The sequence below is a fragment of the Onychomys torridus genome, unplaced genomic scaffold (assembly GCF_903995425.1).
Source record: "Onychomys torridus unplaced genomic scaffold, mOncTor1.1, whole genome shotgun sequence".
Classification (NCBI taxonomy): Eukaryota; Metazoa; Chordata; class Mammalia; order Rodentia; family Cricetidae; genus Onychomys; species Onychomys torridus.
In genome coordinates, this window is record NW_023411189.1 from 845,780 (window position 1) to 862,867 (window position 17,088).

General features: G+C 39.5%; 1 protein-coding gene across 1 annotated transcript; it reads right to left on the reverse strand.

Annotated features, from left to right (window-relative positions):
• Positions 1–1,478: 1,478 nt before the first annotated feature.
• LOC118575010 (ras-related protein Rab-5A-like) lies at positions 1,479–2,125 on the reverse strand. Its single transcript, XM_036175741.1, has 2 exons — positions 1,965–2,125; positions 1,479–1,923 (listed from the first exon to the last, which is right to left on the reverse strand). The coding sequence occupies exons 1-2, from the start codon at positions 2,123–2,125 to the stop codon at positions 1,479–1,481; spliced, it is 606 nt and encodes a 201-aa protein (XP_036031634.1).
• Between the last annotated feature and the right edge of the window lie 14,963 nt (positions 2,126–17,088).

Genomic DNA, 17,088 nt, shown 5'->3' on the forward strand with positions numbered 1-17,088 from the left:
GTTTGAAACCTTGGGCTTACACAGGGACACTTTGTTCAGTCTGGAAGGAGGTGACAGGACCTGCCTGTACTGAATCTACCAGGAGTAAATGAATCCCCAGGGGTGCCTTGATCCTGGAGGACATGGGAATGGAGGGGAGGGGCTGGGGGGAAGGCAGGGGTGCGGGCGGGAGGGGGAGGACATGGGAACCTATGGCTGATATATAAAATTTAAAACACAAAATAATAAAGAAAAAATTATTTATTAAAAAAATAATTATTGCAATATACTGATCAAAATAAAATGTGCATTGAAAAACAAGGTTTCAAGATTATTACTAATGACATTGTAATACTTATGTTACAAATTACAGGTACAGTATTTATTATGGTTCTAGCCATGAAAGAACAAAAATCCCCCTTCCTTTCATAGGGGGATAAAGAAATAATTATCTGTTTTAGTAACTGTACATTTGTATACACTTAGGCAATTCTTAAATATTATTGAAAATAATAATCATGGAGACTACAATGCAGTACTCTACAGTACAGCTGAAGATCCTATTTTTGAAAAAAAAATAGTGCACATGGTGGACTCTTTAAGCACTGGGGATTTAGATCAGTGGTAGAGCGCTTGCCTAGCAAGCACAAGGCCCTGGGTTTGATCATCAGCTCAAAAAAACAAAACAAAACAAAACAAAACAAAAAACAAAATAAAAAGTGCACATCAGGTTTGAATGTACATAATTGTTAGTGCACTGACAAGTCATGTCCAAAGGGAACCAGAGCTCTCTCCCTGCCCAGACAGAACTCTATGTAATGGCCATCAGCGATTAAAAAGAAATCAGACAATTGGTTTGTTGCCACTTTGTTAAATAGCTCCCACGAAAGAGACCACTATACATTTAAGATGCATTTATCAGTTTTTATATTCCTAAATCAAGATGGGGTTACACATGACTTCTTTTCAATCAGATTTTAAGAAATAACAAGACTGAGTAAGATATCACTAATATTCATTCTTTCTGGAGATGTAGGACTGGTTTCTTAGGATTATTTATTAATATGTGGAATGACACTTTTTAGACAATAGAAGAAATTAGCATTTGCTTGGTATCTGTTGCTAAGCATAAATATTTTTAGTCTTCTAAAAATGTTTCTCTTAAAGCTCACATTAGTAATTTTGAATATTTCACACCTGACTATTATCCCAGTTTTCAGACTTGGTGGATTAAGTGAGGGTCCATACCAACTGGAGCTGCATGGTTCCCCTGTACTTTCCCATGGAAAAAATTGTACTCAGTTTTCATTTCCCTTTCTACTGCCAAAACATTAGTTCGAAGAACACATGCATGTTATTAAAAATTAAGTTCAAAACACTCAAAGAAATTCAGTATTAGAAATTTGATTCAACTGTAAGTCTCTTTTTGGAAGTCGCACTGGGCCGGCTAAAGGCTCCCACTCCATGGTTTTTGCCATTTAGGAAGCTCACACTGGAATTCAGTGACTACAACACTGGCTTCTGGCTGGCTGTGCAGGATCAGTAAGATCTACTCCTCGTTCTCTGGCCATGTTTGTGCCTGGATTCTCTGGTTTATCCTTTGGTAAATTTTTAGCTATTGCCATGAATTTTTCATTTACATCCATTGATGCCTTAGCTGATGTCTCCATGAATAATAAACCGTTGCCATCTACATAGGACTGTGCTTCCTGGACGTCAACAGCTCTTTTATTTACTATGTCAGCCTTGTTTCCTGACAAAGATATCACAATATTAGGAGTTGTTTGCCATTGCAGTTCTTTAACCCTGTGTTTTGCTCTTGCAAAGGACCCCTCATTTGTGATGTCATACACAACTATGGCTGCTTGTGCTCCTTGGTAGTACATTGGTGCTAGGCTATGGTACCATTCTTGGCCAGCTGTATTCCATATTTCAAATTTTACTGTTATATCATCAAGACACACAGTTTGGTTAGAAATGCAGTCCCAATGGTACTCTCTTGAAATTCATGAAACTCGCCCTTCACAGAGCGAAGCACCAGGCTTGATTTGCCAACAGCAAACTCTCCTAGAAGTACCAGTTTGAACTGGCACATTTTATTTCCAGTGTTTGGCCTGTTGGGTCTTGTTGCTCCTTGATTAGCCATGTCCAAATTTAAAAGAGGTCCCTAATTTCAAATTCCTAAATGAACTTCCAGGATGCAAAGTATCAATTTACTTTTTTTTTTCTGTAGAAAATTCCTCAGCTACCAGAGTTCTAGGATGACAGATGGGTGCCTCCATGTTCAGTGCCTTTTAAAGTTCAACGCTACTGAATCTTTACTTTGAAATAGCAGGTGTAACAGGAGGCTGCACACTGCCCAGAGATTGGATGTGATGCAGCTGCAGTGGCGTCGCCTGCTAGCTGCTTCTCACACTCGCAATAGTTCTTAATAACTGTAAGTCTTCATAGGTAAAATGGAGGTGGGCTCCCACAAACTGATAGTGTGCCAACTATCAGGTTGAAAGAGCTGATATTAATTGGACAGAAATTTCCTAGTGTCAGGAACTGACAAAGAGGAGTGGATTGTAATGTCAGAATTCCCTGCAATTAATTGTGTGTTTCTGTGTACTGGAGGGGGCAGTCCTAGTTGTCTGTTCATCCCGTTGTTTCCCTTAGAGATAATGAAGGTGTGGGTCTAAGGAGATTGGCAGTGAATAATTTGAGACTTAAGTCCTCTAAGGTTCTGGAGTGAGAGAGGGTACTTAGTTTGAGTGATGTTCAGGGTAGGGTCCTGTAACTGGATAAAAGATGAGGTATTGTGTGAAGCAACAGAAGTGTTCTGGGTGTCACAGACTATGTGTTCTATCTGAGAGGTTGAGAAGGGAAATGGAATGTTAGAGCTGGTGGACAGAGTTGCTAGGAGGAGGAGCAGAGGAACAGCTGGCAAGTCTGGGGTAGGGAATCGTGGGAGCAAATGAAATACAAGTTAATGTCTTAGCTACATAAATCCCTTCCCATCAGGGGCACAGGGCAGTTTGACACTAACAAAAGTGTGTGAGTAAGAGGGATACACCTGAAAATACAATTAAGTGGTGGTGTTTGGTGATGTAAGTAAGGCTATTCCTCTACCCTGACAAGAGGAACACCAGAATGAGAAGTGAGACCCACAAACTCTCACAGGATGGAGTAAGTGGCTCCAGTGTCTAAAAGGAAGTAAATATGTGGCCCAGATAAATTATTGAAACTTAGGTTCCTGGTGAAAAAGACTGTTGTTCTCTTGGGACCTGGGTACCTTCAATCGTCCATTCCCAAGCCTAGGATATTGCATGGAGTGTGGTCTTCAATTGCTATCCCCTTGTAAGGAGGTACTAAGGGGCAGGCAACTGACCTACATCCCTTTGATTGCATTTTGGACAAGGCCCAGTTGTCCCATATCAGGCATGGCAGGCACAATCCCAATGGCTTTCTCTACCACATTTAAAACAGGGACATGCAGGATTTTATGGGGTTTGTTAGACAGCCTGTGGCAGCATTTGTCAGTCTTGCTTGCAGCCTTTCAAATCTTTGCCAATGTATATGTTAAAAGCTACTGCGAAGACCACACTGCTGTCTGTGTGGTCAGGGCCCTTTCTCAAGGATTTCAAATTTTCTCCTATGAGTGGGTACATACCATTTTTGTCTTTCTGAGTCTGGGTTACCTCACTCAGGATGATTTTTTTCTAGAACAATTTATTTGCCTGCAAACCTCATGATGTCATTGTTTTTCCCTGGGGAATAGTACTCCATTGTGTATATGTTCCATATTTTATTTATCCATATTGCAGTTGAAGGACATGTAGGTTGTTTCCAGGTTCTGGATATTAACAAATAATGCTCCTTTTTACATAGCTGAGCATGTGCCCTTGACTGAGCATCCCTTGTGTAAATGCCCAAGAGTGGTCTTATGGGAGACTGAATCTCAATTTTCTAAGAAAGCACCATATTGATTTTCAAAGTGGCTGTACAACCTCCCTTCCCATCACAAGTGGATGAGAATTCCCCTTGTTCCTCATCTTCTCCAGCGTAAGCTGTCTTCAGTGTTTGGATCTTAGCCATTCTGACAGGTGTAAGGTTGTATCTCAGAGTCACTTTGATTTGCACTTCCCTGATGATTAGGGATGTTGTGCAATTCCTTTAATGTCTTGCAGCCATTTGAGCTTCCTCTGTTGAGAATTCTCTGTTTACCTCTATAGCCCATTTCTTAATTGGACTGTTGGACATTTTCATTTCTGATTTCTTGAGTTCTTTATATATTCTGGATATCAGCCCTTAGTGAGATGTGGGGTTGGTGTATATCTTTTTCCACTTTGTAGGCTCTTGCATTGTATTGTTGACCATGTCCTTTGCTCAACAAAAGCTTCAGAGTTTCAAGAGGTCCTAATGATTTTCTGTTTCTCCCAGTGTCTGTGCTACTGGTGTTATAATTAGGAAGTGATCTCCTGTGCCAATACATTCATGACTACTTCCTACTTTCTCTTCTTTCAGGTTCAGAGTAACTGGATTTATGTTGAGCTTTGATCCACTTGCTCTTACATTGTATGCACTATGACATATATGGATCTATTTGCAGCCTTCTACATATTGACATCCAGTTATGCCAGCACCTTTTGTTGAAGATGCTTTCTTTTTTCCATTGTACAATTTTGGCTTCTTTATAAAAAATTACATGTTCATAGGTGTGTGGATTAAAGACAGTGTCTTTAATTTGAATCCATAGGTCTACATGTAGGCTTGGTGGACACTAGATGTAAAGCAAAGGATGACTAGACTCTTACTCACAACTGCAGGGATGCTACCTAGAAAAGAGGACTCTAGGAAAGACAAAGGGTTTGCAAAATGACAGAGAATTGGATGAAATCTACATGAGCAAACTGGACATGATGGGGGGGGGTAATAAAGGGCAAGGCTTCGAGGGAAAGAGAAATAAGGGTAGTGGGAGATCCCAGCTGGATCAAGAACAGAGAGGGAGAACAAGAAAAAAAAAAAGGCCATGATAAATGAAGACCCCATGGGCATAGTAAGAAGCAAAGTGCTAGAAAGTTCCCCAGAAATCCACAAAGATACCTCTAAAATAGACTACTGGCAATGGTCCAGAGAATGCTCAAACTGACCTACTCTGGCGATCAGATGCCCAAACATCCTAACTGTCATGGTAGAACTCTCATCCAATGACTGATGGAAGCAGATTCAGAGATCCATGGCTAGGCCCCTGGTGGAGCTCCTGGAGTCTGAATAGTGACAAAGAGCGGGGACTCTATGTACAAGAATTGTTGAGACCATGACTGTCAGAAGCACAGGGACAAATCACCAAACTATTGGAAACACAAGAACTATGAAGAAATAGCTGAGGAGCCCCCAACTTGATCAGGTCCCCTCAATAAGTGAGACAGTTGATTAGCTAGCTTCAACTGTTTGGTAGGTCCCCAGGCAGTGGCACCTGGAACTGTCCTGAGTGCATGAATTGGCTGTTTGGAGCCTGGGGCCTGTGCAGGGATACTTTACTCAGCCAGGTTGAAGGGAGGAGGAGACTGGAACTTCCTGGACTGAATCTACCAGCCTGATCTGAATCCCCAGGGGAGTCCTTGCCCTGGAGGAGACAGGAATGCGGGGTTTGCTGGGGGGAGAGGGGAGGGAGGACAGGGGAGTCAGGGGCTTATATGTAAAATTAAATTAAATTATAAAATATAAAAAATTACAAAAGAAAAAAAAAGAATTTGAGGTGTTCCCTAATGTTGGGGAAGCCCTGTGTGTCAAGGTGTGTCATAAGGATTTGACAGCCCTGTGGGTTCTCAGAATATATGTTAGTTCATTGTAAGGGAGTCCTTGTAATTTGTTCTAGAAAATGATATTTATTCTCCTTATCAAGAATAAGTGTTTTCATATTTCATAATTTTCTGGTTTCAGGGCAATCTTACAAAGACCTGTGAGGAGGCAGATTATAAAGCAATCTCTAGGCAGAGAGCCATCTAAGGTATTATAATTCCATCATTGGTCCAGTTTGGGAACCACTCCACTCCATGAGGATGTGTTGCATTAGTCTGGTCGATCTTGTGTACATGTATTCTAGCATGTTCCCAGCCTCTCTGATCTCCTCAGCAACTAGATTATTAACAAGAATCATGTATATATCAGAAAAGTTGAGACTGTAGGATTGAGTAATATATTCATAATTTTTAATAAATGAAGTAAAATTACAGACATAAGAATACAGTTTTTGTCTACTTGAAAAAGTTCTTCCAGTGAGAATGAAACATGTACCTTACCCAGGCTATATTCCCTTTCTACCTTTCCCAAAGAGAAAATGGCCACTGGGTTTGCCTGACTTGGGTTGGGTCCTTTGCAGCTAGATAACCCATGAAAAGAGGAGTATTGTTAGTGGTCAGAGTTGGGCAGTAGGAGAGTTCTGATATCAGAGAGGGGAAAGAGCTGGAGAGGCTGAAGGAACAGTTGCTTGAGAAGAAGAGGTAGACATTTGGAAAGGCCGGGGTTACTTAGCAGGGTCTCAAGCGATGACAAGTGATTCCTCAGATTCACTTTGCATGGATAGGAGCACATGGGATGGTGAATAATGATCAATAAGAATGGATTTGGAATTGAGATAGAAAAAGGGTTGGATTCAAGGACACTCCTTCCATTTACCTGTTCTCTGGCAGAAATTAGATAATTCCCATGAAATATCAGGGTCCTGCAATCCATTAGTTGGCCATTATTTGTTGTCTGAGGGAATCTTATGTGCATATTTTTAAATAATTGTATCCTGTCTAGACATGTTTTTTCCGTCCATATATTTCTTTCCTGAACATGTGCATGGTTTCGTATCTCATGAGACAAATCTTAAACTCCTATGATAGTTGCAGATTAACAGGACTCAGCTTCACGCATGTGGTGGCTGCTGACATTGATGACTGGCTCATCCCCTCTTGCTATCCTGAGAGCCTAGCTTCAGTGCTTAGGGAGTGATGACTACTGCTGCAGCTCTGGGAAGTTGTTGGGTCCATACTGACACTGCATAGCATGCTGCACACTGCTCACAACCCTTTTTATTTCACATTTTCTCCACAATATGTTGTCATTAGCATTTTTGATCATGGCCATTGTGACAGGTATAAGATGGTATTTCAGAATCATTTTGATTAGTATTTCCCTCATAGCTAAGGGTGTTTAACATTATTGTAAGTTTATCTAGGCTATTTGAGATTATTCTGTTGGTAATTCTCTGTTGAAACCTGTACCACATATTTAATGGGATATTTTGTATTTTCATGTCTCATTTCTGGAGATGTTCATATATTTTTTATATCAGTCCCGGTCAAATATGCAGTTGGTTAAATTTTTTCCCTTTATCTTGGCTACAGTTGTATTATTGATCACCAGTGTCATATGGATGACCCCATTTAAGACTCCTAGCAATAATGAGTGTGTGCTTGAACTGGCCTTCTCAGGTAATCATATTGGTGACTACCCTAAATGACATCATAGAGCCTTCATCCATTACCTGATGGAGGCAAATGCACAGATGCATAGTCAAGAAGTTGGAGAGCACTGAAAGACCCATTGAAAAGTGAGTGGATGAATTATATTATCAAGGAGGCATTAAGATCATGATGGGAAAACCAAGACACAGATGACCTGAGTTTGTTTGATCTCATGGACTCTGTAGGGACAGCTTGGGTGCTGTCCTGTGAGTTTCCTAGGCCCTCTGCCTCTGAGTCACAGTTGTACAGCTAGGTCTTTTTTGGGAACCCAGCAATGAGATGAGGATCTGTCCCAAGTGTATGAGCTGGCTCTTTGGATGTTATTTCCTATGGTGGGATGCCCTGTTCAGCCTTGATGCAGAGGGAGGAGATTGGTCCTTCCTCCACTTGATATGCCATTTTCTGACTCTTCCCAAGGGAGAACTTACCCTTCTGAAAGGAAAGAGATGAAGAAGGTAGGATTATTGAAAGGAGGTATGAGGGAAGAAAAGGAGGAGAAGTGGGATGGAAAAGTGTTGTTGCTATCAAAAACAAAATGAAAAAAATATTAAACAGACATAATGAAATATAAATTAATACTAAATAACTAAATAAATTCCATTTAAGTGTTTGGTAAGAATGCCTCTTAAAATAGTCATGCCTGTATTAGTAGCTAGCACCTAACCAAAAATCCTGCACTTAAAGTAGCCATTCATCTGTTTCCATTAGCAATAGATTTGCTAAGGAAGTGCAATTAACAGAAAACATCCAATTCGGGGTGCTTAGAATCTCTTTTAAAGCTTTTTTAGGTCTCATGGGGAAATTCAAGCGCCATGAAGGATACCATCTGTAGCTCTAGTATTGTATCCCACCACACTGTTCCCTAAGTACCACGCAGAAACTTATTAATAATTAAAAAACTCAGCCAATACCTCAGAGTTGTTACTAGGTAACTTTTACATTTTAAACTAACACATATTACTTAACATTGCTCTGCTACATGATATCTTTTCTCAGTATTGCAAGTTCTCATTTTCTCGCTTAGACTCTTCACAATTCTGGGACTTCACACCTCCTTGTCTGATTCTGCCACCTAAGCATTATCCTCCCTAGCTATAAACAAGTCAGCATCTTCATCCTTTTTTTATGTTTTTGTTTTTATTATTTTGAGACAGGTTTTTTTTTTTTTTCTGAATAGAGTTTTTGCCTGTACCAAGTCTTCCTCTGTGGATCAGGCTGTCCTCAAACTCACAGAGGTCTGCCTAGATCTGCCTCATGAGTGCTGGGATTAAAGGTATAAGCAGTGACTGCCAGGCACACCAGTTACCTCTTTATTAAAATAATCAAAATTATATATATATGTATGTATGTTTTCAGACAGTATGAAGGAATATTTCACAATCTGCCCTTTTTTTTATACTAATGCTTTTTTGTACATTTTATATTTTTTTGTCTTGGAATTATATATTTCTTTCCAGGCTATCTGTGTGACAAAATTTTATAGTTAAGATCTATTCTTGAAAATATTTAGGAAAAAAAAAAAAAAAAAATATATATATATATATATATATATATATATATATATATATGTCTAAAATATCTGTATATATTCCCTAAATATTTCAATTAATAAACAGTAAATTGATCCTCATTTATTTGGACTAGAATTTCACATTAATCACATTTTATGGAAGTTGAACCTTGCCAGTTGATGCTTAATTTCTTACCACAGGTTTGGCTGTGATGTGCAGCTCTCTTAATATATGGGGCAAAATTTAGAAAATACCATGAGCACTTGGAAGCATATCTACATGATAAATTTGTTATATACAACCAAGAGATTATAGAGGTGACTGTATCTTTTTTGGTACTGAATATAAGGATGACAGGTGCCTGGAACCTTGAAGTTGTTATGGAATCAATTGTATTTTATTTTGGGCAAAGTAAGATGCTATGCTATGTTTTATTGATGAGCCAATTTTTAAATATATGCATAGAATTCCCATGAGTAGTTTGAACTCAGAATGTAGCTGCATCTATAAATTTGATTTTAAATATTCCATTTCTTAAAACGCCATTTCTCAAAAATCTAAAAAAAAGAAGCCATGTTGGATGGAGTTTTCTCTTTCTTGCTGCTGTTAGAAATGTCAGAGCATCTCTGTTCTGCTAGGAGCAGGTCATGAGTTCTGATTCAGCCATCTGGGATCCACAAAAGCAAATCAGTATCCTGTGGAAACTTGCAAGCATATCCTCTGCCAGACAATATTATTGCATCAGGACCTCTCCAATTACCATCCCGGAGGTATTTTCGACCAGAAGGTTAGGTGTAACTTTGTGAAGAAGTGTTGAAGGAAAGAGCATGAATTATCCTCATTAATAAACATATGGTTAACTACAAAAAGAGCATGCTTTAAAAAATAATGGGGCAAGAATATTTTAGATCCCTACTTCGCAATTTTGATATCTGGGTTATAAATTATTATTTTTTTCATACGGATATTTGTGTTTTAATTTTGCATGTCAGCTATGGTTTCCCCTGTCCTTCCCCCTCCCGCTCCCCCTCACCCCACTCCCCCACCTTCCCCTCAACCCTTCCTCCCCTTTCCCATCCCCTCCAGGGCAATGACTCCCCTGGGAATTCAGCTCAACTTGGTAGATTCAGTACAGGCACATCCAGTCCCCTCATTCCAAGCTGAGCAAAGTTTCCCCCCATAAGATGCAGGTTCAAAACAGCAAGCTCATGAATGAAGGACAGGTCCGGGTCCCCTGCCTGGGTGCCTCCCAAACAGTACAAGCTATTCAATTGTCTCACTTATCCAGAGGACCTAATCCAGTTGGGGGCTTCACAGCTTTTGGTTCATAATTCATTTGTTTCCATTAGTTTGGCTATTAGTCCCTGTGCTTTTTCCAATCTTGATCACTAGGTCCATCCCCTGGGCACCAGCCATCCTGGATTATAAATTATGATGAGCTCTTTCAACTATAGCTTGACTTCAGGATTATAAGAGATGCCTGTTGAGTGGATGATGTGAAAAGTTGAGTACCAATTGTTCAAGATTTTGAAGTATATGCAGGGCCATTGTTAATTTTTTAATGTTCCAGACATTCCTAAAATTTAACAGTGATGAAATAATGCTGTATCATTACCTTTTTTGCTTCTCCAGATTGGGCTGTAGCAGTTGACATGAGAATATGTGCCCACGAATATGGGACAAATACCACATTATCAAATGGAGGAACATCAGTTACATCCATTTGCAATGAAACACAAGGACAAAGGCCTCATGGATTAACTCCAATAGAGAGAATTTGTAGTCATAGGACAGACATGACAAATACACAAAATGAATCTCAGAATAAAAATATTCTGAACCCTCCTCTATATGTGAAGTATGGGTCTACACTTCCTCCAAGGTTTCAGTGCAGGAATCAGATGGAAAAAGGGCAGGATTAGATTGAGCAAGAAGGCTTGAAATATGTAGGGTTGGCAAGACTGGGAAATAAATGTGGCACTACTAGTAATGTTACATGGAGAGTAAGAACTCAGGAAGAATGTAAAGTTTGTAAGAATTTATAAATTAAAAGATGGGACAAGTTTTCGTGGGAGAATTAGGTGAGAGTGATCCAAAGTTTAGTTTCTTTATTCCCAAATAAAGAGTTCCGCTGCTGCTAAAGCACAAATGCAAGGTGCCCATCCTGAGTGCTGCGGTCTTTTTTATTAACTGCTATGCTGCATGTGCAAAAGAGGATCCCAGATGATGCCCTAGAGTCTCAAGGCATATTCCTCTAATTCTGTTAACTATAGAGAGAGGGGGTGAATTAGGTCTGGAAGTTTTTAGGGCAGACTTTTGAGGACTAGCAAGGGGGCGGTTCAAAGACCAATCCTAGAACTTGGGAGGCAGATCCAGGCAGACCTCTGTGAGTTAGAGGCCAGCAGTTTCTACAGAAGGAATCACAGTTCAGGCAAAATGGCTACACAGATAAACCTGATTTCTAAAAACAAAAACACAATAAAAACCAAAAACAGAAATACCAAAACAACAACAACAACAAAACAATAGAAACTGACAGAAACAGACCACAGAAACAGCAGTCAGATGCACTTGTCAGGCCAGATTCTCAGTCAAAGAAACCCAGAAAGGAATGGATCCTTTTGGGTAGACAGCTAAATTTTATGACAAAGTAGCTGAAAACTCACTCTGCTCACCAGCCAACACCTGCCTGTATTCTACTATTCATTGGAGGAAGAGCCCTTGCTAAATGTAGCTCCAGTGTTACACTAATGGCATGCCTTTGGCCATAATTTCAAACAAATAATGCATTACTGCCAAACAAGTGATAAAACTCTGAGACCCCTTCATAGTATAAGCAATTAAGCTTTTGCAATATCTCTCCACATATCCTATGATGCATTTCAATTGATTTAAAATATTTATATATGTTATAAATGTATTTATGTATAAGTTTGCTTTTCTTGGTGCTTTAATGACCTAATATTTATGTTCTTTAATTCCCCATCTATCTCAGAAGGCATGGTGTTCACAGCAGACATCCTTTTTCTTTTAATATGAACTGTGTCTGACAACTGCCTTCAAGATTTTCTCATTTTGAGAATAATGGTGACTTTTCTGGATTGATCAGTTGACCTGGCAAAAACATCTTAATGTTTTTTGTTTTTTATTTTATTTTTAGAGATCGGGTTTTTCTGTGTAGTTTTGGCGCCTGTTCTGGATCTTGATTTATAGACCAGGCTGGCCTTGAACACTTAGATCCACCTGCTTCTACATCCCAAGTGTTGGGATTAAAGGTGTGCACCACCACCATCTGGCACATTAGATTCTTTACCATTAGAGAAGTTGTGGAATTGTGTTATTATAATGTAAAATATCCTTCTTTTATGACTGCCATAGCCATTGTTGCCTTCAGGTGTAAGAATCAATATTTAGAAGACAGTTTGAAATTATGTGATTTCAGAGAATTATCAGTTGATGGTTCTGTTTCTGGATCCACTATCTCCTGGCCATGTGGAATATTATTATATTGGACAAAGTTTGTCTTCCTGTCAATGATCTGTGTGTGCATTGCTGAAGAGTGTGAAAAATTCAGACGTGTCTTTGGGTTCCAAACCAGTGGTTTGCTTTGAAGGACTAAATGTTGGTAAATTAGGTCACTTGAAGCTGGTAAAATCATCATGTTACCTTGTTCTTTTGTAGTCTTGTTATCTGCAATTTGACCTTCATGAGGCAGGATGATTATAAGTGGACATAATAGGGCTATCAATGGCTTAAGGAATTGTTTCCAACAACCTAACAGTGTAACAAATTGTTCAAATACCCCCTTTATAAGAGAAAAATGCTCAAGCATAAATAGACCAAAATCTGTGCTTTTATATCATGAAAAATCCACACCATTTTTCTTGAATGTTGTGTCTGTGGATTACAAAAGAATAGAAGAAACACTGGTATGTGTATATTTTTAAACACACTCTAAAATGTCTAGACATTGTTTTCTGTCTGTATCTTTTTTTTATTTATTATCTGTATTGTTTTTGACCTCATGAGACAGATCCTAAATTCTTCCAGATATTTGGAGGGTCCTGATTATTCCTCTCTGTTATTTATTTTTTGGCACTGTTTACACTTTAAGAGAAACTTGAGGTACAATGAAACCCACTGTAGAGTTTATTAAGCAAAGGGAATATGGAAAGGCTTCATAGGACAAGGGAAATAACTGTGCAAAAGGTATAGAGGGATTATTGGAACCTGCTTTATGGGACTTCCCAGCATGGACATATGATCCTATGCAGCTATGTCATGCATGCAACTAGATATGTTATATGTCATGCTGCTTGAAATTATGTGATCATGCAGTGCATATATTACTTAGGACCTAAGGTCCTGCGGTGACTAAATATCTTTCCTGTCTGCTGGAGTTTGCATGTTTCATCATGTACTCCTGAGTGTGGCTAGGAATTATAACAACCCAGATGCATTGTTCTAATAAATAATATAAGGGTTTAAGGAATACAGGTGATTGGGAGTGGGGACAGATTGTCTCCCAGAAATGTTTGCATCTGAGGCAGAAGGCATTGGTTAACTTTCTTGGGTATAGAAGGGGAGATTTTGAGAGAGCTGGACATTCTGTGGTAGTTAATTGAGTTAGCTGTTTCTGGTCTGTGGACTATTCCATTTCTTCTTGGATCTGGCTGTAAAAAATCTGACAATATGCTGGCAAGGCAGAAGAGGAAGTTTAGAAAAAATTTTATTGGGGGAGGTCCACAAGGGCTCCCAGATTGAGCAACAAGTGTCCTGAAATGAGAAAATTTTTAATGATACTTATCTGAAGTGTATCTGACATGTGCTTGTAGTAGTAAGACAACTCTTTAAGTTGGAAGTATTTTTAAACATATTAAGGGGCAAATAGAGGAATTTAAAATCTTCATCAGGTAGCCATGTTAAAATAAATTTTAGAACTCTTCTATCAGAATTTTATTGATTAGTGTTAGAAAGAGAGACAGAGAAACAGAGAATGAGAGAGAGAGAGAGACAGAGAGAGAGAGACAGAGAGAGAGAGAAGAAAGAGAGAGAGAGAGAGAGAGAGAGAGAGAGAGAGAGAGAGAGAGAATGAATCACGGAACATGGTTTTATTTTTATTTTTATTATCAATCAGGCCTTTTATTTTCACCCAAGGCAAACCATAAGGAGACACATGTGGTACATCAAGAGGGCATTTAACAGTGAGAGATTATTATATTACTGTTTTTTTTTTTTTGTAGCGTCCATGCCCTTCTGAGTCTTAGGGTGTAAATACATCTTGTTATTGTTTCTTACCACCTGGGTATATTTTTGGTCTCTGTACCTCAGTATCTAAGGCTAATGTTGATCTCGTAACTGATAGTTGAGCAGTTCAGAAGTTGCAGACTGAAATTGATGAAGCAGCATATGTCAGTACATACAGGAGTACTTGAAGACAGCATCAGGAAGAAGAAAAAATATACTGTATTCTTAATCCAGAGGGATTGAGTACAGTTGTGGGATAAAATATCATTTTTCTGGAATTAGTGACAAGTCATTAATTCTGATGTGCTCTAGAACTTAAGAGAACAGGACCCTGTTCATTTTACTGTGTATGATGAAGAATTTCTCCTGGGTGATGACAGAATAACAGTTTTCAGGCAGGAGAGATATAATCAGTGGGGGAAGTCATCAAGCATAGCAGCTGTATGGTTTGCATGAATTACCTTGAAGGGTACCTATCCTTTAGGGGAAAGCATGAGGGTTGCTGGCCTGGAGGGGAAAGAAGGACCTGAACCTCAATGTGGTTTGTTGGTGGGCATGGATTATCACATGACTGAGTTAAGGAGGTTCAGCAAAATTCCACAGGAGACGGCAGAGGTGACAGAGTAGAGGAGTGAGCAGGTGATCAGTGAGAGGTGATGGTTTAGATAGGATGTCAGCAGATAGACCTGGACTCCTTTACAGGAGTTCAAATGGTAGGATTGATAGGACTTGCTTGGGAAGGGCCCACAGACTGAAAACACATAGACACAATAATTTCTACCAGTCAATGTGAAATATCTGTGGCATTTTAATTAGAATATTTTATGAATACCTGCTTGTAAACTTTATATTCCCTGAGTAATAAGGATGGCAGGGATCCCCAAAATGGGGAAGATCTCCCAGAGGAGGAGGTCAGTGGCTGTCTGAGGCCATTTATTAGACACCAGAAATGCCTCAACATAACTTGAAAATGAGTTCAAGACCATGAGGAGATACTCAATTCATCTGGCAGTGGCCATAAGAGGAAAATCAAAATGCCAGTCAGTCCTGTAAAGTAATTTCTAGCTTGTTGGGTGGAAAAAGTTTGGCTCCAATATTTGGAATTAGAATTTGACTTTTGGAAAATTTTACAGGAGGCATTAAAAGTTCTTAGACCTGTAAGTCTTCAGAGGTAGGCTGTAGTTGGGCTTTTATGAATGGAGACAGGGCATGACTGTTATTGTGAAAGAGCTGATGTAGATAGGCAGGATTTCCCTAGTATCAGGAGTTGATTGTAATGATGTAAGCTGCTTTGTATGGATTCCCTGTGATGAATGTGGAGAGTCTGGCCACTCAGGACCACTCTCCTAGCCAACTTGTCAGCCTGGTTTATTCTCTTAGAGATGATGGAACTGTTGTTGTACTTAGACCAACAGTGGATGATTCCTATACCTTTTGGGAGATGGAAGGCTTTTAGCATGGCCAGTGAGATATGAATCCTCCCTTTGCTGTAAGGAGTCTCTGCTCTTTGCTTATAACAGGATGGGACAGTATCATATTAAAACCATATTTGGAGACTATATAACATTTAGGGGTTGTCTCAGGTCCAATTGGAAGGCATGGAAAAGCTACCTGCTCAGCCTGTTGGTTAGTAATGTGTGTGGTAAAGCCTGTGCTTCTACCACCTCAGCATCTGACACTATGGCATAGCCCACTTTATGAGTACCCTCATGTCAAAAGCAGCTGCCATGTGGTTACCAGGGATAAGTGGCCTGAGGCAATGTGCCCACCTGTATATGTGAAGAATGGGGAAATAGTTCCTCTAGGTTTCAATACAGGAAATAGATAGAAAATGATCAGGGTTGGGTTGAGGAATGAGGCTTGACATAGGAAGCAGTGTACAAGACTAGAAAGTAAGTGTGGCATTTTCCAGAATCACTACCTCAAGGAAAAAAAAACCCTCAGGAAGGAGGTAAATTTTGTAAGACTTTATAAATTAAGGGTCAGAACAGATAATAGTGGATGAAGAGAATAGTGTATGCCCCAAAGGTTAGTTTCTTTGATTCCCAAATAAGGAACTCTGCAGCAGTTAAGCAGGAAGGCAAAGTGCCCATCCCTGAGTGGTGAGGTGTAGTTTTTTTGAAAGATATGCTACAAGTGCAAATAAGTGACTCAGATGATGTCCTTGGTCCCAAAGTGAACATCGCTCTCTTACTGTTACATAGAGAGAGAAGGGCTGATTTGGGTCTGGGAGGATTTAAGGCAGAGTTTTGAATACCTCCAAGGGGGCAGTTCAAAATCAATCCTAGAACTTGGGAGTCAGAGATAGGCAGTCCTCTGTGAAGTAGAGGCCAGCATTTTCTAGAAATGGAAATTCAGCACAGGCACCAAAGGTACACAGAGAAAACCAATTTCTATAAAACAAGAAAAGAACAGCAACAATAAGAAGAAAACAGAAAAAAAAAACAGTAGTACAGATAAAAACCTCCTGAAGACCGATGTCAGAAGCACTTGGCAGCCCAGATTTGCATTCAGAAAAGAGCAGTGAGGAATGGAGCCTTTCTTGTAGATTGCTAGATTTTAGGATAAAGCAGCTGAAAACCTGCTCAGCCCACTAGTGAATTTCAGCCAGTATTCTACTGTTAGGTGGCAGAGCCCAGGGTAAATTATATTTTATCCTGTGTTCCCCTTTCAGTTTCTGTGATTCTTTAAGAAAACACAAGGGGGGATAGGTGACTCAGAAGCTCTGATGAAGATATTTAAATTCACTGACATCATTTGTTTTTATTCCTGGGGTTCAGATCTCAATCCTTATTGGTTCCTAGACCATGTCTATTCAAATAGGAGGCAGTCCTGATCAAATAAAAATGCCTGCA

Excerpts from the sequence above, each read along its gene's own strand:
- LOC118575010 (XM_036175741.1), bottom strand. The coding sequence starts at position 2,125 with ATGGCTAATCAAGGAGCAACAAGACCCAACAGGCCAAACACTGGAAAT. Across the intron at positions 1,924-1,964 it reads TTTCAAGAGAGTACCATTGG|AGTAAAATTTGAAATATGGA; the intron begins GACTGCATTTCT and ends TGATGATATAAC.